This window comes from Ascaphus truei, chromosome 4 (assembly GCF_040206685.1).
Source record: "Ascaphus truei isolate aAscTru1 chromosome 4, aAscTru1.hap1, whole genome shotgun sequence".
Taxonomy (NCBI): Eukaryota; Metazoa; Chordata; class Amphibia; order Anura; family Ascaphidae; genus Ascaphus; species Ascaphus truei.
In genome coordinates this window covers 391,480,476-391,506,481 of record NC_134486.1, presented here as the reverse complement: position 1 = coordinate 391,506,481, position 26,006 = coordinate 391,480,476, and the positions used below count along the sequence as shown (strand labels likewise).

The 26,006-nt window shown below is 44.3% G+C and overlaps 1 protein-coding gene across 1 annotated transcript in view; it reads left to right on the top strand.

Moving 5' to 3' along the window:
* Positions 1-26,006, top strand: part of LOC142493881 (cytochrome P450 2K1-like) — a 164,461-nt gene that overhangs the window by 88,863 nt on the left and 49,592 nt on the right. The window contains exons 5-6 of the mRNA XM_075598576.1: positions 9,024-9,197; positions 11,559-11,700. Coding sequence (XP_075454691.1) covers positions 9,024-9,197; positions 11,559-11,700 — 316 coding nt within the window. The remainder of the gene's footprint in view (positions 1-9,023; positions 9,198-11,558; positions 11,701-26,006) is intronic.

Here is a 26,006-nt window from a genome sequence, read left to right as displayed (position 1 = left end):
TTAAACGCTGCAGGACTTGTTTGACATGCATTATATGTTCCGGTATGGATCTGGAAAAAATTAATATATCGTCCAGGTATACTATAACATGGTGGTCCAGAAGGTCTCTGAAAATGTCGTTGACAAAGTCTTGGAAGACCGCAGGAGCATTACACAATCCAAATGGCATGACCAGGTACTCGTAATGCCCGTCGCGAGTATTGAATGCTGTCTTCCATTCATCTCCTTCTCTGATTCTAACCAGATTATAGGCTCCTCTGAGGTCCAGTTTGGTGAAGATCCTGGCTCCCTGGAGTTTGTCGAACAATTTGGCTATCAACGGAAGGGGTTAGCGGTTTTTTATGGTGAGTTTGTTGAGGCCCCGGTAATCAATGCAGGGTCTGAGGGTTCCGTCCTTTTTTTTGACGAAAAAAAATCCTGCCCCCGCAGGTGATGAAGATTTCTTAATGAACCCCCTCTGGAGATTCTCCTGAATATATGTTCTCATGGCCTGGGTCTCAGGAATCGATAGTGGGTATGACCCTCCTCTGGGAGGTATGGCCCCGGGTAGAAGATCGATAGGACAGTCGTACGTCCGATGTGGCGGAAGTACCTCTGCTTGACGTTTGTCAAAGACATCGCGGAAATCTTCGTATATCCCCGGCAGCTGTACCCTGTCAGGATCCGTGACCTCCATTCCTGCCACTGCCTTTGGAGCAGACATGCAATGTTCCAAGCAAAAAGAACTCCAACGAAGTGGCGTGGCCTCTGTCCAGTCAATGACAGGATTGTGGATCCGGAGCCACGGAAGTCCCAGAATGATGTTCGAGAAGGGGGTGTGAATGACATCAAAGGTTATAGTCTCGGAGTGAAAGTCGCTAGTCATGATGTTAAGGGGTATGGTTTGTAAGGAAATGATCGCGGGCTGCAATGGTCGTCCATCAATGGCTTCAAGACCTACCGGTCGATCTTTGGGTACCAACGGTATTTTATTCTTGAAGGCGAACTTTTGGTCCACGAAGTTTCCTCCTGACCCCGAATCCAGGAAGGCCTGTGTCTGTACTGTGAAGGTCTCACCGGATATGGAGATAGGTAGATAAAACCTCGTAGAGGGTTGAGGAGGGAGAAAAGTTGCAGTACCCAGCGTGATCCTCCTTATACTCACTGGGCTTTGGCGTTTCCCGGCTTCAGCGGACAGTTGAATACCAGGTGGCCGTTATTGCCACAGTAGAGGCATAGTCCCGCTCGTTTTCTCCGTTGCTTCTCGATAGGCGAAAGGCTAGTTCCTCCCAGCTGCATGGGTTCATCTAGGACGGGAGTTGTGGAGAGTAGAGAACCTATGGTGGAAAAGGAAGATGATTGTATACCTCGGGGGTGTTTGTTTCTCTCCATCCTTCTCTCTTGGAGGCGCTGATCCATCCGGATGCACAGGTCTATCAGGTCCTCCAGTCCAGCGGGACGATCCAGAGCTGCTAATTCATCCTTCAACCGTTCGGACAGACCCTGCCAGAAGACTGCAGATAGAGCCACATCGTTCCAGCCGGTCTCGGCTGCCACCGTCCGGAAGTCCAGAGCATAACGAGCCACAGTACGGTCTCCCTGAGAAATATTAAGCAGAGAGGATGCAGCCGTAACCTTCCGTCCTGGGGTGTCAAACACCCTTCTGAATTCGGTGATGAAGAGAGTGAGGTCAGAGATCAAATCTGGGCGTTGCTCCCAGATAGGGGATGCCCATGCCAGAGCGGCGTCAGTCAGCAAGGAGATTATGTATGCGACCTTTATTCGTGAAGAAGGAAAGTGAGAGGGCATCAGCTCAAACTGTATGAAGCACTGGTTCAGAAACCCCCGACAACCGCTGGGATCCCCTGCATACCGGTTGGGCGCAGGTAGTCGTGGTTCGGAGGTAGGTGTGATAAGTGCAGGAGTGGCTGCGAGTGGAACGGGGTTGGTGGTAGATACAGTTAAACGTCTAACTTGTTCAGTCAGGGTATCCATGTCTTGTTTAAGTTGGGAAACTAGTTGTTCTTTGTGTGTAAATGAGCCGGTAAGTTGCCGGAAGCATTCCTCATGGGTGTCTAAGCGTCGGGCCACCTCAGCGGCGTCCATGTTTGTTGGGCTGAGCATATTGTCACGCTGCGCTCACCACAAACAGGACGGAAGACCGCGGGGCTGAGGTGGGGATGTATAGGCACCGACCCACAACCACGCAGTCCTGTCCGGAATGCGTAGTCCTAGTCGTACCGCGTCGTAGGGTTGGAGAGGTCAGGGTAGTCAGGGTACTTGCCGTGTTCCAGGGTTGGGGAGTCCGGGTAGGTAGAGTTTCGTAGCCAAGGTCCTGGGTAATAGAAGGTAGAGTAGTCGAGTAACGAAGCCGGGGTCAAAGTGCTGGAGAGTGTAGAAATCCAAGTAACAGGCAGGGTCAAACAGGTCAGACAAAGTTCAAGACAAAACTAGACAGCAGCGGTGAGCACAATGCATAAACAGGAGTTTATGCTCAGCAATGAAGGACAGGCAGAAGCAGGTATATATGTGGGAAGGGTCCAATTACCTTGCAGGGGTGTGTTCTGGTCCACCAATGGTGTCAGAGAGACACTGATCAAAAACAGCTTGCAATTAGGCTCTCCTGATGCTAGGTCTGGTTGCCGGGCAACCCGCGCGCGTGCGCGATGCGCGTCGCGACGTGATGACGTCATGTGGTTTACTCAGCAAGTCTCCGCCTGTGGGAGGTTCCAGCAGCTCCCTCACGTTCTCCTGCTTCCTGGTTGCCGAGCAACCCGTGCGCGTGCGCGATGCGTCTCGTGGAGCTCCGCCATCACGCTGCTGCGCCTGCACTGCCCTGGCAGTGCGTGGGCGCATGACTCTGCCCCGTGGTGCTTCCCTGAGTCGGTCTCCGCGCGGATCAGAGGCAAGTGTGACACTTACAAAGGACAGATGAAGATACAGATGAAGTAAGAAAGAAGAAGATACAGAAGAAGACAAAGAAGAAGATACAGAAGAAGACAAAGAAGAAGATACAGATGAAGACAAAGAAGAAGATACAGATGAAGACAAAGAAGAAGATACAAATGAAGACAAAGAAGAAGATACAGATGAAGAAAAAGAAGAAAAGGAAGAAAAGGAAGAAAAAGAAGAAAAAGAAGAAAAAGAAGCAGAAGGAGAAGGAGAAGAAGGAGAAGGAGAAGAAGTTGTTGTTGTTGTTACCGGCTGTTGAGTATCATTGCATCGAGTAAGAGGTTCCTGCTTTGCTGATGGACTCGGAATAGATTGGTGAAGACGTCAAGAGTAAGGAAAATATTGATTGTATTTTTATTCATTTTGTTTTTTGGAATCTTGTTTTTTTTAATTCTATATTTTGGATTTTTGATTTTTATTCTGTTTTTTGGATTCTTGTTTTTTCTAATTCTGCTTTTTTTTATGCTAGTTTTTTTCTAAATGTGTTTTTTATGCTTGTTTTTTTTCTAGGTTGCCCATTGACTGCAAATGTGTTTATCTATGCCCATTCGGGCTATAGCTAAATACAGTGACAGGCAATGCATTTTTATGGCAAATGATTATTTTTAATTGTTATGTTTTTTATTTTTGTTTCTTGTTTTTAGTTAATTGTTATGTATTTGTGGGGCTTGTTTTATATTTAATTGTTGTGTTGTTTAGGTGCTTTTTTTATTGTTATGTTTGTGTGTTTGTTTTTTTATTGTTGTGTCTTTTTGGTGCTGTATTTTGTTTAGATTACCCATTGACTGCCATAGTGGCTAATCATGCCCATATTATATATGTAGCCATGTGGTAAAAATGGTATACAGTTCTCTCTCATGCTGGCAGTAAGCCTGGTAATTATACAGGATTGCCAGCATCAATCATGGAGGTTTGCCCTCACACCCTGGTGAGGTGTCATATGTACACGAGGGGAGTGGTAACAGACCTGGTGTCCATTGTTAGTGACACAGGAGGTGGAGCCATTTCCTTGGTATATAAGGCACAGCACTGCCCAAAGTTAGTGTGCAAGTCTATGTTCAAGGTCAAGAGTGATAAGTTAAAGGGACTCTGCAGCAATTAGTCTGACCCGCAGCGGTAAGGCTGGCAGGGCCTACACTGTGTCCAGGGACCTGGCACAGGTGTTGATCTCCCTGAGAGGAGAGGTGATCCAACTCCATCGGGAGGGCAGGTAGATCTTCTGAAAGGAGAGCACAGTAGAAGATGCACGGCTAAGCTGTCTGCTGTGAGGGGCAGTCTGCCTATACCAACATCAATAAAGATGCCCTTGTTCACAACAACCCCCCTGTGTGAGTGTGAAGTTACTCCACAGTGGAAGGCACCACCAAGAAGGAGTTCCTCTAAAGTACCAACTCCTTGCAGACGCAGAGATCCTGATGAGGTGGAGGCGCTGCACTGTATGTAGGTAGGACTCTAGCACACTACCTCAGCTGCCTGTCTGGGTTGACATCCCCATAACACCATCATGCGGGAGACTCAGGAGTCCTGTTGCCAACAGGTGCACCACCAGACACGACCATGTAATGGGGACTGGTTAGACCACAGGGGCCAATGTGAGATTGGGGGGTCAGCCAGGTCAGAAACACCATTACATTTGGAGGCGCTGCTGAGATACCTGTCAACAGGACATGCTTTTGCTAGGCACATTGGAAAACAGGAGAGTGTATGCTGCCAGTCAGTGCTGTGTTGGGACAGAACCCAGGGGTAGTCATGGGGGCTGATGGAGTTGTCAGACTGAAGGGATGACCTGGGAGCCTGGAAGGAGTTAGTGGGTCTGGAGAGGGGCTATAGCTGTTCTAGTCACCTTGAGGTAGAGCTAGTTGGTAGGATGCCTAAAGGGATAGCCTGTTAACAGAGGTCAGGAATCCTGGAGAGGGTCTGCGCTAGACTGACCAAGAGTAGGTAGATGACCCAGTACTGCATGGAGAAGCCAGAGTACTCTAGCCCATTCCAGATCACTTACCGCTGAGAGCACAGACTGGAGAGAGAGACACAGCATACACAGAGAGAGTGAGCCTAGCCTGAGGTAGTGTAACACGAGTCAGACCTACATTAGGTACACAAGGTGGTGCATCGGGCAATCTTTATTGTATCGGTATGGCAGCTGCCCCGCAGAGAGGATCTCCATGTGCAATAACTGCAAAAAACGCAACCACATGGCGACCGCAAGCATTGAGGATCCGCGCGGTGCGGAAGGTCCAAAATGGCGGAGCGGAGAGCAGAACCATCCCTTCCAGCGGCGGATGTCGTTCTGAGGAAGAGGTTCCGGTTGGGAACCCAATGCAAGATGGCGGCGGCGAGTCCCGCAAGATCCAGGACATCACTTCCGGTGGGCACAGCGGAGCCGGATGGAAGATGGCGGCGTCCTCGCGACCGATTAGCTGTAACAGATCGCTTGGGTCGGGGAAGAGCTGGCAGGCCCTGGGGAAGCCTGGGAGCAGTGAGACGGGAGAACCGGACGGCCAGTCCGATGGCACCGGGCCAGGTAGTGAAGAGATGCGGGTCATAGCCCCGTGGATACCTGCCGTATTCCCATATGCCCAACCCCCGGCCATAGTTAAAGCCCCGACCCCTATCACCTTTTCCTACGGGTCACCATCGAGCCAAGGGTTGTCTGAGGAGTACCGAGCCACCTCCGATGAAAGGACTGGGGAGAACTTGGACTCTGGGGAATGTTTCACGTCCGATGACGGGTTGGGTAGGGGAAGGAATACGCGACAGGTATCTGTTTCGAGTGATTGCCCCAGCTCTATTAGTGTCAAGGTTACCAGTAGGCCCAAAAGGCTGGGAGCCCACTCGAGATCAACGGGTACCTCAAGGATATCCTCCAGGGGAGAGTTAGAGGAAGGTGAGGGTCCCGTAGCGGTACCAGAGGAGGTTAAGGAAACCTGGTGGTGGGCCCCCAAGTTTGAGGGATATGAGGCCTGGCTAGATCGTACCAGGTTTATCTTAAGACAAGATGGTATTGTGGATTACTGGTGGGCACCAGGAGAATTCATGGAGGAAGCTCGTCAGGAGGAACTGAGATTGAGGTGGTATGACATCAGTTCAGGGGTGGTGGATCCCAAGGATCAGACAGGTTACAGGACCTTGTAAGCCCCACTGAACCCTTATCATGGGTGCTGCCAGGTAACGCAGGCAACGGCTGGTTAATTAGGATGAGTCGGGCTGAAAGGGCCATAGTGACAAGGTACAAGAAATCCCACGGGTTGGAGTACCCTTACGTTCCTGAACCTCTTATGCAGGAGATAGAGGACCAAAGGCATGGGTGGTTGAGAGAGACCATAGAGGAGTACATCCGGTCTAAGGGTGGCGAATGCACTGGGCATAGAGCAGAAGAAAAAAATTCTCAGTTAATGAGGGTATGGAGCATTGGGCGCAATGTTCACATACATATGGTAGAGTACCGCCCGGAGAACGGGTTACCCCGAGAGTACAGTGTGACAGTTAAAGACAATGCTGGATGGGAGGTAAAGAAGCCAGACCCTAGGCACTACTATTAGGTACAGAAGTTAATGGGGTCCGCTTTAGACAAAGTGCCAACTGCCGGACAGGCGGCATTGTAGCTGTTAATTATCATGAGATCTGTATCATGGAAATTTGTAAGTTAATTATGTGTTATGTTTTGCAGTGCTTCCTGGAAGAAGGTCTAACAAATGTAGGTCCCAGATGGGTCGTTGGGATTCACCAGGGGGAGAATTTAGCCATGTGGTAAAAATGGTATACAGTTCTCTCTCATGCTGGCAGTAAGCCTGGTAAGTATACAGGATTGCCAGCATCAATCATGGAGGTTTGCCCTCACACCCTGGTGAGGTGTCATATGTACATGACGGAAGTGGTAACAGACCTGGTGTCCATTGTTAGTGACACAGGAGGTGGAGCCATTTCCTTGGTATATAAGGCACTGCACTGCCCAAAGTTAGTGTGCAAGTCTATGTTCAAGGTCAAGAGTGATAAGTTAAAGGGACTCTGCAGCAATTAGTCTGAACCGCAGCAGTAAGGCTGGCAGGGCCTACACTGTGTCCAGGGACCTGGCACAGGTGGTGATCTCCCTGAGGGGAGAGGTGATCCAACTCCATTGGGAGGGCAGATAGATCTTCTGAAAGGAGAGCACAGTAGAAGATGAGCGGCTAGGCTGTCTGCTGTGAGGGGCAGTCTGCCTATACCAACATCAATATTGATACCCTTGTTCACAACAAACCCCCTGTGTGAGTGTGAAGTTACTCCACAGTGGAAGGCATCACCAAGAAGGAGTTCCTCATCAGAACCATTTCCTTGTGGACGCAGAGATCTGATGAGGTGGAGGCGCTGCACTGTATGTAGGTAGGACTCTAGCACACTATCTCAGCTGCCTGTCTGGGTTGACATCCCCATAATACCATCATGCGGGAGACTCAGGAGTCCTGTTGCCAACAGGTGCACCACCAGACACGACCATGTAATGGGCGCTGGTTAGACCACAGGGGCCAATGTGAGATTGGGGGGGTCAGCCAGGTCAGAAACACCGTTACATATATATATATATATATATATATATATATATATATATATATTATTATATGGGCATGATGTACCACTTTGCCAATCAATGGGTAGAGGGTAGGGGTAGTTGCCCTGTGAGGGTGGTTAGGACTCCCGGGTGTATATCGGGGGAGGGGGTTAACCACTAATCACTAAAGTGGTTACTATCCACTACGGTGATTAAGGGGTTAATGGCTTTTAGTTTGTTTTTTATTGTAATGTTGCTGCCACGGAGGACATGGACGCGGAGGACGGTGATGAGGACAGCCTTCATCCTGGCAGGGTTAAGTAGAGGTTTTTTATTTATGCTGGCTGGATAATGTTTTATTTTAAATGTTTAAATAAACTATTATCCATATCTGGATAATAGTAATTTGTCCCATTCTTGTACTGTAATATAATGGTTGTTGGGGGTAGAGGGGGTGCCCATTCATTCCCATTGGGGTTATCTTTGCTCCCATTGGGGACATAGGTAACCACACTGGCAATGAATGGGTGTATTGGCTAGTATTCTGTTTGAGTGTTTTTTGGGTGAAGATTGTATTTGATCTATGGTGGGTGTTTATGCCTACCGGGTGGGTAGCGGGAGGGGTTAACCCCTTCATTACCTTATCAGTAGTAACTGCTAAGGTAATGAAGGGATTAACTCCCTCAACAACCCCCGCAAGGCCTAAACACCCACGATGGGCCAAATACCCCTTCACCCACCCCCACTACCGACAATGTATTTTTATTGCATAGAATTGAAGCCGGGGGTCTCCGGAGCTGGTATTAATGTGTATCAGCTCCGGAGACTCCTGGTATCAATCCGATGCAGGAAAAATGCAATTTTTTTTCTAAGTCCTGCTCTCAGAATCCATTTATCTTTGATAAACTCGCTATTTCAGAGCTTCCACACCAGTGTTATGTAAAAAGATACATTTATTGCACGGATTCAGAATTTGTTGCTACAGGAGTCAGAATTTAGAACTCACTCAAATTCAAGTAATACTGCCATGGGTGCTTGAATGGCTGGAGTAGTCACATACAGAAGAATTACAACCCCAGCATAAACTAAAAACGTGTAATATTTAAAAATTTTACCAAAGCTTTGGTCCTATCCCTGTCCACGCGATCACTGAATTTCTTTCAAATTTGTTGGAAAGAATGGTATGAATAATGGAGACAATTTAAATAGTTTCAGACTTAAACATTTTAATACTTTGCAGCATTCCATAAGAAGTAAAGAGGTTAACCTGAACCATATTTAACCATAGGTTAAACCTAGCTTTAAACGTCTTCTTAATCTAAACAGTCTTATAACAGTGCAGTAACACACACTGAATAAGGCCAGGGCCTATCAAGGAAAACTACTGTAAGCCCCAAGTTTCAGTCAGAGCTCCTCATCTTCTCATGCAAAGTCATTTTTTTCTTCTTGTTGCATCCTGAACTCTTAGTGCTTGAGGCAGAGACAAATAAAATCTTTACTCTATGAAAATGTAATGTATTACACTAGTTTTCATTGTTTTTACTGCTTTATTTCCGTTTTCCAGTTGTATAATTTCTGCCCAGTTCTTGGATTTCTTCCTGGCAGTCACAAATCTGTTCTAAACAAGGCGAAAGAACTAGATGCTTTAATTAAAAGTATATATGTCAGACATATACAGGATTTAGACAAAAATGATCAGAGGAACTTCATTGATGCATTCCTTCTGCGGCAAAAGGAGGTAAGTGTCTTATATAAAGTACTTTCATACATATCACCGCAACTTGAAATTATCTATAGTCAAAGTAAATTTAGTCTTACTTATAAATCTTTTCATCATCAATTTGACATTTCATTTGATGTGAGCATGTGACCTGTATTCGAGACAAGGGTTAATACACAGCTTGCAAGCTGGTCCACTATTTATCATCGCAAAGGTCCCTCAAATTAACAATATCTCCCTTCCATCAGTCCCAATATACCATCTGTCACAAGTAGCACACAAGTGATCACGTGACTTAGATAGGCAACCAGGGTTCATACACATGGCTACTCTTGCTAACTCACCTTTCTCCTATGCAAGGTACATTCAATTAGTTAATATTAACCTCCTTACTCAATTTAAATCATATCTATATGCTTCTACCACCCAAGAAATTATATAAAATATGTAAATGAAAATATCTGCCAGGGTCTCAGGTCCCTATCTATTATAGAAAAAACTATGCACCATGCAACCAGCTACAAATCTGTTGTAGCAAAATGTGTCCAAAAATGTAAATACTCACTCCAGAGCGTGCAACAGTTCATTCAGATCACCAAAGTATTACTTATAAAAGAATGGTTTAATATATATAAAAATACAATGCTTCAGATTACAGAAAAAGATAATTATAAGAACATACAATTATAGTAAATGCAAAACAGTTTCTTAAAATAACAGGATAAAACATAAAACAGAAATCCCAATACAGCACTTTACCATATGCTATATGTTTTTCCCAGAGAGATCACTGGCGTAGAAATATGAGAATTCACGTGTTTGGTCCCAAACACACCAAACACAATTCTGTTTAATAAGTCCAGGGCAAGCCCTATATACCATTCTTTTCCCATTGACAAACTCTGAAACCCACCCCTGTTGTAAAGGAGTTGCTAGGTTGACTGTTTTACAGCAGAGAACAAATGCACCTAAAACATATATTTTAGTCTTTGCCTCGATATATAAATGCACTCATAACTTCCTTTCTCTAATACTTAGACACATGTGAGTCATATCAATAGATTCAGGCAATTATGACATATGTAACAAGACTGATTATAACCGTCTTGCTTTTAAATTTTTGTGACAAATGGATATCTGTCCTTGCCACCTCTTACCCATGTACAGTAGTGTGTGTTATGGTTAGGTTTGACTTTTTGCAATGATTGCAGAGATTTAACTGTTATCATGCAGAATTGATGACATCACATGATATTCTCAGTGTTAATAAAGAAACTCTTTGGTTCAAAATGGTATTTGCCACGCACCCTGATCATTGCAGAACTCACTAGAGAATGCCTTTGAAAGTACCTCGAAAGGGTCCTGGTTATAAAGTTATAGTTATCAAGAGAGCCATATTTTAATCCCATCTCTGGAAAAAACAAATGCCCTCTCGAGACTATTTGCTCCATACAACACATCTTGTACTTTTAGTGGGCCATAAGTGATAACCCACCAATAAAGTCCTATTTGAAGCTCTGGAAAACCCCAGGAAGAGTCTTGACCTGTCAGAAACCCAATATTTTGTATTTTTTAAATTAAACAGTAGCTGTATTAACCCCTTAAGGACCAGATTGGTTAAAAGATTTAATATCTCATGATATTATCATAACACTGTTCTTTAACTTATTTTTTTCTTTTATACAGTGTGAATACTCAGCTTCTGTATGGCTGGAAGATAGGAGACCTAATTGTCCCCTAGTTATATTTCATCCTTTGCACAAGCTGTTTATTTTCTATGCAAAGTTCCCTGTTTTTCAACTGTGTTTGCTTTTTTCCTACTCCCACTGCGGCATCAGCAGTGTTTTCAGTGATTTTAAGAATTTCAATAATTTTTTTTTTAACCATTCCCTTTATCTTCTAACTTCTGTTTTTGCACACTTATGAATGTATACTGTTCCACTATCCAGCGGGAAGCAAAATCGTGCATTCTTTCACTTTGATTTGGAAAGGTGTTTTTCCATTATTGGCGTGGTCACATAATCCTGAGCCAGAAACCATGGATCTGAGGTTCCTTCCATACATTTAACATACTGTAACCTCAGGGTTTGTTACCTTGGCAATCTTTTTCATCAGACCCTCCATTATTAAATAATGTATTTAATTATTATTCAAATAGCTTCAAAAACTTAATTGGACAACAGATTGATTTATCACACAATACTATTAACTTCTAAATGTGTTTGCCTGACACAATAAACCCTCCTGCCATGGATTGACATTTTTTAAGAAATACACCTTCTGTATTTCATTTTCTATTTGGGCACAGAGTCTTCAGTCACATGACATAAACTGGCAATAAATACTGTAACAATGCATTACTTATCTTCTAATTTTCAGGAGGATAGAAACCCTCAATCATATTTCCATCATGAAAGCCTTACCAGTGTTATAAGAAATGTGCTTTCTGCAGGAATAGAGACAACAACTACCACCATTCGCTGGGTTCTTCTTCTGATGATGAAATACCCAGATATTCAAGGTAATTGTTATTGATCTGTAGCCAAAGGGACTGTGCATTCCAGAATCTGGTACTTCATCTTTTTGGCTAGGATTGTTACTTACTTTTAGTAGTGACTTCAATATACTGTACTATGTGAGTTCTTGTTAAGAAGTTTTTGCAAAATGCAATGTTTTTTAATGTCTACTAGCAGAATGACACTGGTACTACTCTTAACATTTAGTTTTCCTCTGTGTAATATTTTTGGAATGAACACTGTTTAATATATTCTCATTAAATATACAAGCAACAAAAACTGACTTTAAAGGAAGGTGGAATTTTAGCCCACACACAAAAAGGGACTAACTTAAGCCCCGCAGAACATACGATGCAAAACAGAAAATCACATGGAGACTCTCCAGTTGACCAAGCTTAAACATATATGGGTTTAATGATTGCCTACTAAAGTATTGTATACTAAATACTATTTAAAAATAACTTATGGGTTTGTTAGCTTACACAGGTTCTTCTCAGATCTTGTGATCTTGTGCTTTGATCATATAATAATATTTGATTGCTACAATATTTACTTTAGGAAGAAATTATCTAGTAAATTCAGCTGTCTCAATTGGGTTGGATATTTACCATTGTTTAAGGTTTCATTTACTGTACGTACCATTGTAAATTTTCACTTATAAAGCCACTAAAGGGCTCTACAATGATAAGCTTAATGCAGCAAATATGCACTAACATGGGAATAGGTGAATACAAAGTAAACACTGAGAGAATGGTGTTCCTACTTCAAATGTAATACAATCTAACCTTCAATCATACGTTTAGGCGATAATCCTCTAAATTCTAACCCACCAAAGCAAAGGCTTCCTCACAGCTGGGTGTACTGTACCAGGTTATGTCTTTTTGAGCAGATATAATGGGGTTATTCATTACCATTTGCATTTCCTTGGTTTAGAACTTCTGCTTACAGTATAATAGCTAGATCACAGTTTCCAGATATATTACTGACTGAATATATTGTTGATAGTTTTGTATACATTCAATATTATATGGTATGTAGGCATCTTTAAACAATGATTGTCAATTTAACCTCTCTGAAGGGAAATATAATATACTGTACAGCAGAGCAACATATACTGTAATTGTATTACATATGTAACCCCCCTTTGTGATTATTATGGGCTTAGAGGGTTAACATTTTGGACCCACACAGAATAACTTGCTTTTCCCTATCACATGGTGCAGAGTGAATAGGCAGAATTATAACTCTGTCCACTTGTGCCTAGTGATAGTGATATCATAGCACAAAATATATAGGAGGGAGAAGGTTATAGAAGGTCCAGTTGCTGGCGGCGTTGCATGTGAGAGACCTCACTGTGAATAGTGTTTATAATCTAGATATGCTTAGTATATGTTAAGGATCCCTTTATTATTTTCTAGTTAGGGACAGTACCCTGTTTAGATAGCGCCCCCATAAATAGCTCCACACTACCCTAATAATTCCACTACTCTAATAATTCCACTACTTTAATAATTCACATAGAGGCAACCTATGCCCAGAGGCATAGTTGGACCAGCCCCATCGGAGGGTCCATAGCAGACTCTTACTCAGGCCACATGATGGCATTCAGTACCCGAGATGGGGATACTGACAACAGACAGAGAGAAAGAGAGAGAATAGTACAAGGCTTGGCAAGGGCCAAAAGGAGGGGTAGCATTTTCGACGATCCACAGTAGAGGGATTACTTAGGTAACAGTTAGTAAAGCCTCAGTACCTTCCCAGCAGGGCGAGATTGGGAGCAGCTAAGGCAGAGGATACAGACAGCACACACAGAAAACAGTGATGAGACTGTACACAAAATAATGTGTACAATGTAAATGAGACTTTATCAACGATGATTAAAAAGCTGCTGTTCATATAAATAAAGTTCCTGACACCCACCATTGCATTAAGACAAAGACTTAGCAAGCTAAGTTAAGAGCCATTTGATATAAACTCCTAAGGAGCCGAGCAGGGAGGGTTACACACAGATACAGATATATATATATATATATACAGTGTTCGACAAACCTATACATTTACACGCCCCGGGCGAGTGGATTTAACATCGTGGCGAGCGCCTATTTGCCCAAGCAGCACACGTTTGGTACTAGGTGGCGAGTAGATTTTTTTTGTTCGGCGAGTAGATTTTTTGGTGATTTGTCGACCAATGTATATGTATATACTTAACACCCTACCTTATATACAGTAAATATCTGTTGTTGTTTTTTTGTTTTTTTTCCTCTCTCCACACTGTTTTAGCCATAGATTCCTTTGTATATCAGTATTGCTCGACCTGAAGAAGAGAGGAGAACTCTCGAAAGCTTGTCCTATGACATAAATTGTTAGTCCAATAAAAAAGGTATCACTGAATACTGAAGAACTAATTTATTCTGCACTATCGCAACTGGACTATCGCAACTGGACTAACACGGCTATTTTCTGCAGAAAATAGCCGTGTTAGTCCAGTTGCGATAGTGCAGAATAAATTAGTTCTTCAGTATTCAGTGATACCTTTTTTATTGGACTAACAATTTATGTCATAGGACAAGCTTTCGAGAGTTCTCCTCTCTTCTTCAGGTCAGCAATACTGATATACAAAGGAATCTATGGCTAAAACAGTGTGGAGAGAGGAAAAAAAAAACAAAAAAACAACAACAGATATTTACTGTATATAAGGTAGGGTGTTAAGTGTTTGAAGCCAGGGGACAGTGTCAAAGAAAGGTGGGGAGGGGGAGGGATACTGGGGGGGAGAGAAAGTGTGGATAATAATAGAGGCAAGCAGGATAATTACAAGCAATTTTGATAGGGTGTGAGAAAACCCATGTCCGCATTAAGTTCTTTGGTTTTGGTGTCAAAGAGTCTTATCATTCTGAGTTCAAATGTTTTCCGTTCTTGGGTGCTTTTAAACATTCCATTGAGGATTTTGATTTTTAGATCATTTATGGAATGATCTGGTTGTGAGAAGTGATGTCCCACAGGTGAGCAGTATCTTCCTTCTTCGTGATGGAGTATAGAGTGTCTGTGCATATTCATTCTTCCTTGTAGTTTTTGGCTGGTTTCCCCAATGTAGCAACCTTGGTCACATCTGTTGCACTGAATCATATACACTAAATTCCTGGATGTGCAGCTGTATGATCCTTTAACATTGAATGTTCTATGGTTGTGACTGGCTGTGGGATCCTTGCAAATATGTTTGCAGAGTTTGCAGCGTTTGTTGCTGCACGGTTTTGAGCCATTATCCATGTCTTTAAAATCGTTGTGAAGTTTTCTGCTGACTAATTTCTGTTTGAGGTTTTGTGGTTGCCGGAATGCAAGAATGGGAGGTTTGGGAAAGATTTCTTTTAATGTCGCATCCTCTGTCAGCATGGGTTGCAGATCTTTGATTATTTTTCGTATACCCTCTAGGGTAGGGTTGTATGTGGTCAGTAGTGGTATGCGTGTGGTAGGTTCTTTCTGTCTGTATTGTAGCAGGTGTTCTCATGGGGCTTTTATTGCAGATGTAATAGTTTTGGCAATGGTCTTTGGTTTGTATCCCTTCTGTCTGAACGATTCGGTCAGGGTTGTGAGATGCCTGTTTCTGTCTTCAGTGTCAGAGCATATGCGGTGGTATCTTATAGCCTGGCTGTGTATGATACCTTGTTTTGTATGAGTGGGATGGAAGCTGGAGTTGTTGAGGTAACTGCATCTGTCAGTAGGTTTCTTGTATACAGATGTGTGTAGTTTGCCATCTTTCAGTGTTACCGTAGTATCTAGAAAGTTTACTAGGTTTGCCGAATAATCCATTTTGAGTTTAATTGATGGATGGAATGAGTTCAGGGACTCATGGAATTGTTTTAGGTTTTCTTCACCCTCTGTCCATATTATAAACAGGTCATCAATGTATCTGTAGTATTTGTAGGGTTTGTGGAGGCATGTAGTTAGGAATCTTTGTTCAAGATTTGCCATGAAAAGATTGGCATATTGCGGTGCCATCTTGGTACCCATTGCAGTCCCCATTAGTTGTAGGTACATTTCCTTGTTGAAGCTGAAGTAGTTGTGTGTGAGGATGTATTCTATCACTTTTGTAATTACATCAGCGCTGTATTTCTGATCCATTGGAGATGTTGTAAGGAAATGCAGGCATGCATCAATACCATCCTTGTGGGGGATGTTGCTGTAAAGGGATTCTACATCCATGGTAACTAGCAGTGTGTTGGATGGTAGTTGGTTGATGTTGTTAAGATTATTGAGAAAATCTGTGGTATCTTGTATGAAGCTGTTGGTGCACATACAACCCTACCCTAGAGGGTATACGAAAAATAATCAAAGATCTGCAACCCATGCTGACAGAGGATGCGACATTAAAAGAAATCTTTCCCAAACCTCCCATTCTTGCATTCCGGCAACCACCAAACCTCAAACAGAAATTAATCAGCAGAAAACTTCACAACGATTTTAAAGACATGGATAACGGCTCAAAACCGTGCAGCAACAAACGCTGCAAACTCTGCAAACATATTTGCCAGGATCCCACAGCCAGTCACAACCATAGAACATTCAATGTTAAAGGATCATACAGCTGCACATCCAGGAATTTAGTGTATATGATTCAGTGCAACAAATGTGACCAAGGTTGCTACATTGGGGAAACCAGCCAAAAACTACAAGGAAGACTGAATATGCACAGACACTCTATACTCCATCACGAAGAAGGAAGATACTGCTCACCTATGGGACATCACTTCTCACAACCAGATCATTCCATAAATGATCTAAAAATCAAAATCCTCAATGGAATGTTTAAAAGCACCCAAGAACGGAAAACATTTGAACTCAGAATGATAAGACTCTTTGACACCAAAACCAAAGGACTTAATGCGGACATGGGTTTTCTCACACCCTATCAAAATTGCTTGTAATTATCCTGCTTGCCTCTATTCTTATCCACACTTTCTCTCCCCCCCAGTATCCCTCCCCCTCCCCACCTTTCTTTGACACTGTTCCCTGGCTTCAAACACTTAACACCCTTCCTTATCTACAGTAAATATCTGTTGTTGTTTTTTTGTTTTTTTTCCTCTCTCCACACTGTTTTAGCCATAGATTCCTTTGTATATCAGTATTGCTGACCTGAAGAAGAGAGGAGAACTCTCGAAAGCTTGTCCTATGACATAAATTGTTAGTCCAATAAAAAAGGTATCACCGAATACTGAAGAACTAATTTATTCTGCAATATATATCTTTTTATATATAGATATTGTGACAGAGTCACTGACTCAGTAGACTGTGACAGTGAATGGAGAGATGCTGCAGCCAGATCACTGAGTGTTAATCTCCTCAGACAGAGAAAGCACAGCTGCAGCCTAATTAAACAGGGGCTAAACTATCAGTGAAACAAGTGCTTTAAAAAGCAGGAAGTTGCTCACACAAGGTGAGCTTGTTTTTCCACAGGAAGGTGGAGAGAACTCTCCCGACTTGGAAGCCGTAGCAGCTGCTGCTGCTCTGGTCCCGCAGTCCTGCGAGGAGCTCTGCTGCTGGGACCAGCTGGGACCCCAACCCAGGGTAAAGATAAAGATACAGATTGCTGCGAGGCTGGACAAAGCCTGCTCCCCGGAACCGTGTTCCTGTTTGCTGCTGGAGCTGCTATACAGATAAGACTTTATTCTTATACGTATCGGTTAACCTTTGTGTAGCATGTTTTGGGCATGACCAGATAAGCTGGCTGTCTTGTTAGTAAGGTCTCAAGAAGTGAGTTAGTTTCCCTAAAGGGAACAGGCTTTAATTTTCAAGAAAGTAGTTTCTTAAAGGGACAGTGCACCCGTACTTTATTTTGGTTGTGGCTAATAAACCACTATAGTTGAACGTTTCCCACCGTGTCTAGCGTCTTACTGACCCCGCCGCGAGGCCGTATTGCCACAGGTGGTGTCAGAAGTGGGATGCTACGCTTCTGGGGGTCAGTAGATGAAGATGTGTTGAGACACTGAACTCAAGCGGAAAAAAAAAATGATTTTTTGCTGAAGCATGGAAGTTACAGCTAGCAAGCGCTGAGTGTAAATTTTGCCCCGTCGGGTATGTAAGGATTGCTGTGTAAAGCTAATGCCTTTTGCTGAAGTGAGTGAATTTGCAGCTAGCAAGTGCTGTGAGATAAAGTTTGCCCTGTCTGGTAAAAAAAGAAAGTGAAAATGGATTTTTGCAAAGAAGTTGCCCTAAGAAGAACCCAGAAGGTTCATAGATTGTAAAGCACCTACAGCTTACGTGTGTTGTGCAAAGTCTGTCCCATCGGGTGTGAGAATTTTTTTTTTAAACGGGGTTTTAAAATGGCCGCCGTCAAGTGTCAGTTTTGCAATGTACATAACCATACAAAACAGTGTCCCTTCAGGCCATATGATGATTATGATGATGACGCATATGTGGCCCCGAGAAGAGAGACGTACCCGCAGATGAAAGCTGCAAAAGTGTCCAGTGAGTGTGTGCCCAGTACCACTGATGTCTCTGGAACGAATAAAACAAAGAGAAAGAAGAAAAATAAAAATATTTTTCAAGTCACAGAGGAAGTGACCAAACCACTTGAGGCTGCGATATCAGGAAAACAGGTGTCAGCAAGCCACCGAGATGTGCTGCAGACCGGAGTGATGGGCAGAATTGTCACAGGAACGGTGGCAAAGGAAAAGGAGAAGCAAAGGGAAGCTGAATCCTTGAGCCAGGAAAAAGAGGCCTTAATTTCTGCACTCCAAACTGCCCACCGTGATTATGATGCCTTGCAGGAACAATTGAATAGGGAGCGAGAAGCGAACGCCGAGGTAAAGAGGTGTATACTCCCAGCTATACTTGAGTATGAGGAGTTAAAGAAAACAGAGCGTCTCTTACGGAGTGAGTTGGAGGAGCTGAAGACAAGTTTGAATAAGGCCAACACCGCAATTGCTAACATGGAATCAGAGAGAACAAGTCCTGACTGGAGACTATGCTATCAGATGTCCCAGAGAGATGTGCAAAACTTCATCAAAGACTTAGAAGTTTCTCACCAAGAAGCTAGCATGCTCAAAACAGCGCTGGAGCTCTCACGCCAGGCGATACTGGCTCTGACGCCAGGAGGGCCACAGTCTAAACACAGAGATGGGTATGTTGAAGGAAACCCATGAGAATGCCCTGAGGGATTTAGAGACTGTAAAGAAGGAGAATGTAAGTCTGACGCAGAAAAATTCAGACTTGACTGATCAAATCAGTAAAGGTGATAAGAAGCTCCACCAAGCAGGAAAAGTGGAGAAGCAATTGATTCAGGAAAAGCTAGAGGTGCAGGAAGCACTGCAGAATGCAGAGAGGATGCAACGTGTCTCCCTGCAGCAACACACACAGGCAACGCACTTACACTGGCGACACACTTTATTCGAGCTCGGCTAGTCCCACGAATTCGGGTATACTCGGGTGTATTGAGGTTTGTGACTGTTTTCTGCCCGAGTGCATTGCGTTATTTTCCAGGCAGGGATTGAAGCATTTTATTCCCGCTGGCTGCAATACTGCACAGTAAATATATATATACTGCATTACAATTCATGAATTTATGCCATCTGGTAGACACGCGAAGCATTGCAGCCTATTAAATCCTAATCATTATCATTTAACAGATCAGCCGCCCGTCAGCAAGGCATGAACCATGGCTGGGAAGGCAAACGCAACGGGGCTTGTCAGAGGTGAGGAGCGGCGCATTACAGGTATCTGCCAGGTACATACTGGGTATTTGCTCGAATAAAGTGTGTCGCAGCAGTATGGCAGAGCCAGCTGCAAGAGCTACATGCAAGTCTGCAAGCAGCCAAGGAGAAGCAGCAAGTGCTACAGGAACGGCTGAGTACCCAGTATGTCCCCACAGAACAGCATGAGGAACTGAGGGCCACGCTGTACGCCACAAGAGCATCGCTAGGGGCAGAGCTGGGAAGCCAGGTGATTCTGTATGAGAGGGAGCGCAAGAAGGTCCAGATACTGGAGCAAGAGCTGGAGAAGCAGAGAGGCAACTCCATCTCCATGAGTCAGTATGCCAAGGAGAAAGAAGCCTGGAAGACAGAAGCAACAGCGATACTGGCGACAAGAACTGCAGAGCTCAAAAAGATGGAGGAGGCGTTGATGCAAACCCAGAGTAAGCACCAGGAAGAGGTGAAGGCCCTGAGAGGGGACTGGCAGCATCAGATTGAAGAGTTGCAGATGCAGATGGCTGAGCACGAGATGCAGCGCGCCAAGACGGAGGAGGTGTCCGTCCATCAGGTGACCTGCCTGATGTTGCACCATGAAACCGAGATGGCTGATATCCACAAGCGGCTGGACTACACGACCAATGAGGGGGCCCGGCTACAGCTGGAGCTAGACAAGGTCCGGGAGGAGCATCAGCAGTTGCAGGTCCAGAAAAAAGAAACAGAGACTGATTTAAGCCTTGCTCTGAGTCTGCTACAAGACTTAGAATCGCGACTCAATTCTAACGAAGATGAACTAGCAGCCGCACTGAGTGAAAGAAGAAAGGCAGAAGGACTGCTTCAAGACCTGAGGAAGGACCTGGAGTCTGAGCGGGCTGGCCGCAGGATGGCGGAGAAACAAAAGTGTGACCTAGGCAAGGAGCTCGAGTCTCTAAAGTCTGAGCGGGACGCTACGTTGGACTCTACTGCTGCCCAGCAGGAGGTTTCTCAGATGAAGCTGGAGGAAAAGCTTACAAGCCCAAGACAGACGTTTGGGTCACTGAAGCAGTCCAAGGAAAAGGTGGCGGTAGAGATAAAGTCAAAGGATGAAGGGGAGGCTGCACTGGAACATGTTTTACCAGAGCCCGCTGTCTATGCAGACTATCTCTTAAGTTATCTTCAAAACCCTGCTGTTCTCACAGAAGAACAAAAAGCGGATATGACACAAATTGAAGACATGCTGATTAAAGAATTTATAGGTCAGCAGCTGATTCTTATAGTCGGCTGTCTAGATACCAGTGAAGAAGGAGGCAGGAAACGCCTTCTTGCTGTCCTACAAGACATGCTTGTGATACCTAATACACCAACTTCCCTTATAACGTGTCTAGTGGAATTATTGCTCCGTATTGTTAAAGATGATGACCAGAGAATTCAGATTGTGGCAGAAATAGTCTCTGAGCTGCGAGAGCCAATTGTTAGCGTGGATATACCAGCGGATGCCGCGAAATCAAGGGAATTACAGTTAAAGATTGCAGATTTAAGAGTGCAAAACAAGCCTTGGAGGACTCCATAGTTTTCAAAGATTTCAGTCTTGCATCTGAATCAAAGGAGATAGTGAGGTACCAGTCCTCAGGCCCAGATGGCCTGGTAATTACCCCAAAAAGAAAATGCCTAAATTGGAAGGCAAGAAAAAAAAAAAAAGGGGGAGGGAAGGGCCGACGTCAGACATTGGCGACGAAGATGCTGGTGCACGGGAATGGTGCACGGGCCGCTCCACAGGACAATGTTTCGCTGGGGAGAGGGATATGTGACAGAGTCACTGACTCAGTAGACTGTGACAGTGAATGGAGAGATGCTGCAGCCAGATCACTGAGTGTTAATCTCCTCAGACAGAGAAAGCACAGCTGCAGCCTAATTAAACAGGGGCTGAACTATCAGTGAAACAAGTGCTTTAAAAAGCAGGAAGTTGCTCACACAAGGTGAGCTTGTTTTTCCACAGGAAGGTGGAGAGAACTCTCCCGGCTTGGAAGCCGTAGCAGCTGCTGCTGCTCTGGTCCCGCAGTCCTGCGAGGAGCTCTGCTGCTGGGACCAGCTGGGACCCCAACCCAGGGTAAAGATAAAGATACAGATTGCTGCGAGGCTGGACAAAGCCTGCTCCCCGGAACCGTGTTCCTGTTTGCTGCTGGAGCTGCTATACAGATAAGACTTTATTCTTATATGTATCGGTTAACCTTTGTGTAGCATGTTTTGGGCATGACCAGATAAGCTGGCTGTCTTGTTAGTAAGGGCTCAAGAAGTGAGTTAGTTTCCCTAAAGGGAACAGGCTTTAATTTTCAAGAAAGTAGTTTCTTAAAGGGACAGTGCACCCGTACTTTATTTTGGTTGTGGCTAATAAACCACTATAGTTGAACGTTTCCCACCGTGTCTAGCGTCTTACTGACCCCGCCGTGAGGCCGTCTTGCCACAATATATAGATATATATATGGATATAGATAGATATATTTATATATATATATATATATATATATTGCTCGCCCTGGGCGAGTGGATTTAACCCCCGGGCGAGTAAATATTGGCCCAAGCAGCACACGTTTGGTACTAGGTGGCGAGTAGATTTTTTTGTGTGGAGAGTAGATTTTTTGGTGATTTGTCAACCACTGTATATATATATATATATATATATATATATATATATATATATATATATATATATATATATATATCTGTATCTATATATATATATATTACAGAAAAGACGAAATACAATAAGCGCAATCACATAAAGATTAATAAATGCGATAATTACCACATATACTGGAGGGTATATACCCTCACAATCTAACTTTATCTGACTCAGTCTGCAGCCAAAAGGTCTACCGCTCCACGGGCTGGTAACGAAAGATTTCCCAAAAAGAATGACCTAGGTGCAAGTGGAGACAAGAAAGACAAACATAGGGTAATACGTTCTAACAATTTAAACACCAGAAGATACGATATGCACTCACAGCGTATAAGATATATTCAGGCATTGTATCCACTTTGGGATCTGGAACAATTATGAAGAATCTGGAACATCTAGCAGCTTGTAATCCGCAGCAAGCGTTATCTCGTGCGTTATATCACATGCAGGAAGAGAAGTAAAACACAAAAATAGTGTAACACAGTTTAATAAAAATTAATAATTAAATGACAATAAGTAAAAAACTCACACTTTGAGTTCTCATAAAACGTTTGAGAATTCAGAGTATCTCACACTCATCAGGGATTAGTAACACTCTGCTGGTCTTCTAACAGTCTTTGATGTTATCCTTTTGCATATTAATAACCACTTAGGAAATTTGGCTGGATGCCTTAAGGGGAGAAACACTTTGCAGCTGCACTATAGATAGTCCCCAGAGCCTCCTCAGTTAGGATATTACTCCGTTCGTACGGACCCCCACGGGTCTCTCTATCTGCACCTAATGTGCTTGTAGTACTCACGGTACTTTGGGGCTTAAAGTGTTCGGGTTCTCCCTTCTTTTTACGGTAGTTCACGGCCGCATACAGACTCCTCTCCTCCTCCGGTTGCTCCCGTTCTTTGTGGTCATCCTGTGACACGTGACAACGCGATGACGTCACTCCGTCTCGCGAGAGTTCCGTTTAGATCCCCCAGCTTACTGTTAGATCAGTGTACAACTCCTCCTCATAAAAACATATATCGCAATGGCATAACAGCGCAATAACCACCAACAGGCTACCAACTGCTCCTAAATGTCCTGTATTAGCTCTACAATTGTATTAAACCACGCCCTACATGTTTCTCCTTTCGGCTTCATCAGGGTCTGTATCTGTATCTGTACCTTTTACTTAGGAACGTAAGATAACACATATCACGGCAATAACATCATAACAGGTGTCCCTCTCTAGAGGAGACACTTACCACTGCGTCGCGCAGGACGCTTTCCCAACACCAGCTGATCCCACCCAGTGTCCATAGAGTCCCACCCAATGTCCCGCACTCTTGCAGAGAGAAGCAATGGGTGACTGCTCAGTCACAATTACACTAAGGGCCCGTTGGTGCACTTATGACTGTAAGGTAACTGCCGAGCACTTCGGTGCTCTAATCAGCAACACTTCGCAAAGGGTCAGACGCGTGATGATTCCGTCTGATCCCCACCTGGAGATATTCTCTGTGGCCTTGACTTGAGCCCGAACTCCTTCACTGGAACCGCAGCGTCTGCTGAGTCCCTACCTAACACTATAACAACGTGACACACACTGTACTATAGGCCATCCCTACAGCACAGCAACCTTAAGTGGCTTAAGGAAAACTCCTAGGGTATACGGGGTTGCCTATCCTATGCAGGTAGGTCTCTGCACCCACCCTACTCATAATACGGGCCCTGGGCCATGGCTCCCCGGATTGGTTACCGCTATGAACCCCCCCAGTTGCCTCATGCCACTTGCAACACGGACCCTGGGCTATGGCTCCCCGGACTGGTTACCGCTATGAACCCCCCAGTTGTCTCACGTCGCTTACCTCACCTACTTCCTGCAGCAACGCTCTGCAGACTAACACTCAGCCCACTTGTCCCTCTCTTCCCTTTCTGTTCCCCAGCTCTAACTACAGTAAGTGACAGGGTCCCTAACCTGAGGGCTGTCCCTGGCAACACTCAATAACCTAGTGGGGAATCAGGGCTAACTTGGACCTTAGGGCTGCTGGCCTAGTGCAGGGAGTCCCTGACTCCTGCACCCTACCTCCTTCCCTGGGCTGCTCCTGACTCTGACTCACTAGCATGGTCCAAGCCTGCGAAATGTATCCTTTCCTCCAGCGCAATCCTGCAGACATTTGGCTCCTGTGAGGCACCTGATGCCTCCCTCGCTATGCTCCATGGGAGTTGTAGTCCCATAGAGCCTATCTGGGCATTGGGGCCGCGTGCGCACTTGCCACCCCATAGGGGCCACCTCAATGTTTCCCTACTCTGCTCTGGCACTCGCGCGACTTCTCCCTAGCTCGGGTCTATCTTCTGCGCATGCGCGATCTATCTGTGGTCTTCCCGGTGCTCCGGTGCCCTTGCGCATGCGCAACGCACCTGCAATGGCGGCGCTCCGCTTACCGAGCCGCCGGGACCTTAGAGACGTGACCGCGGCCCTAGCAATGGCCCGATCGCGTCCCCGGCAACCGGCCTGCTCGTGTCCCTGGTAACCGGCCAGCACCCCAAGGCAACGAGCTGCTCGTGCACCTGCCCCCTCACTCCCTCGTGTGCTGCGGCTGTATGCTGGAAAGGGAGGGGGATCAGCGGTGAAAAGGGAGACCTGGCTACATCTATATAAAAATAGACAGATGGCACACACATAAACTGCAAATAGGTGCTTGTCCCATACAAGTAATGTATAGATAGGTTCCTTACCGAGTAAATCCAGGATCCCAAGATTACAAGGCAAGAAGGAGACAGCACACTTAGGAGGTACAAAAATAGCGTGTATTCAGTAGAAAAACTGGCACATAAACCCGACGTTTCGGTCCTTGGCACAGGACCTTTCTCAAGGGAGTGCTCTGTACATAATGATACCTGACAAACATATATACCCACCACCCATCAACAAACAGATCCCTGATAGGCTAAACCATGATGTAAAACAGCTGTAGACACTAGCTAATCAAATACGACATCAGCACTGAGCAACAGTGGTGTCGGGTGGCGTCTCACGTATCTTAGTAACCATTAACAATGGCGCACATGCGCAACATACGTCACAACTACAAATAATAAATATATAAAGGTAATCGCTAGAAAACACGAGCGTTCAATGCGTATGCTAGGTTTCCACGAATAAATAGCAAGCATATGTACGGAGCATACCATGGTATTACATAATGAAAATAGCGACTGTAGTGACTATCAATTAAATACCGGCGTCAGCACAGGGAAACACAGTGTCGGATAGCGTCTAACGTAACCAGGTAACCACCACTGCAAAGCAACAATGGCAATTTTCAGCATGCGTAACAACAAAGAAATATAAAGAAAATTCCTGAGGGACGCAAGCGACCAATGTGCACACTGAGCTGACTCGGATAGGCAACCTAACACATAGGAAGAGCATCACGTAACATATCTTGTTGAAAATAAATAGATAATTACCCAAAATGTCACGAAGACACACACAGCAGCTGCAATCACAATATAAATAAAGCAAGCGTGATAGTGCATGCGTGACTAGCATAATTATTGAACAACTGTCATAACATCAGATAGCCATAGTAAAATAGGGAAAAATAATAAGGTGAAGGACAAAAAATAAGGGACGGGAAGTGAAGTGTTCCTTGGAGTCCCAAGACACATGAGGAGTGAACACATAAAAATAGGGCAGTTAGACAGAAGACTGGACCCAAAATGAAAGCAGAGGCATACCGATATAACATCACTGTTAAGTATAGTGGGCAAAAAGAGATTCGGCAATAGAAAGGAGAATAAACAACAAAATAAAAATAAAAATAAAATACAGACACGACCAACAAAGAGCTAATGTGGAAGAATCACAAATTTGCAAAAAAATGCAAATCATGCAAAAAAGCAAAAAAAATACAAGATTATGCAAAGCACAAATGCAAAAATAGCAAATCAAAAGAAAAACCAAAAAGCAAATATATATATATATATATATATATAGAT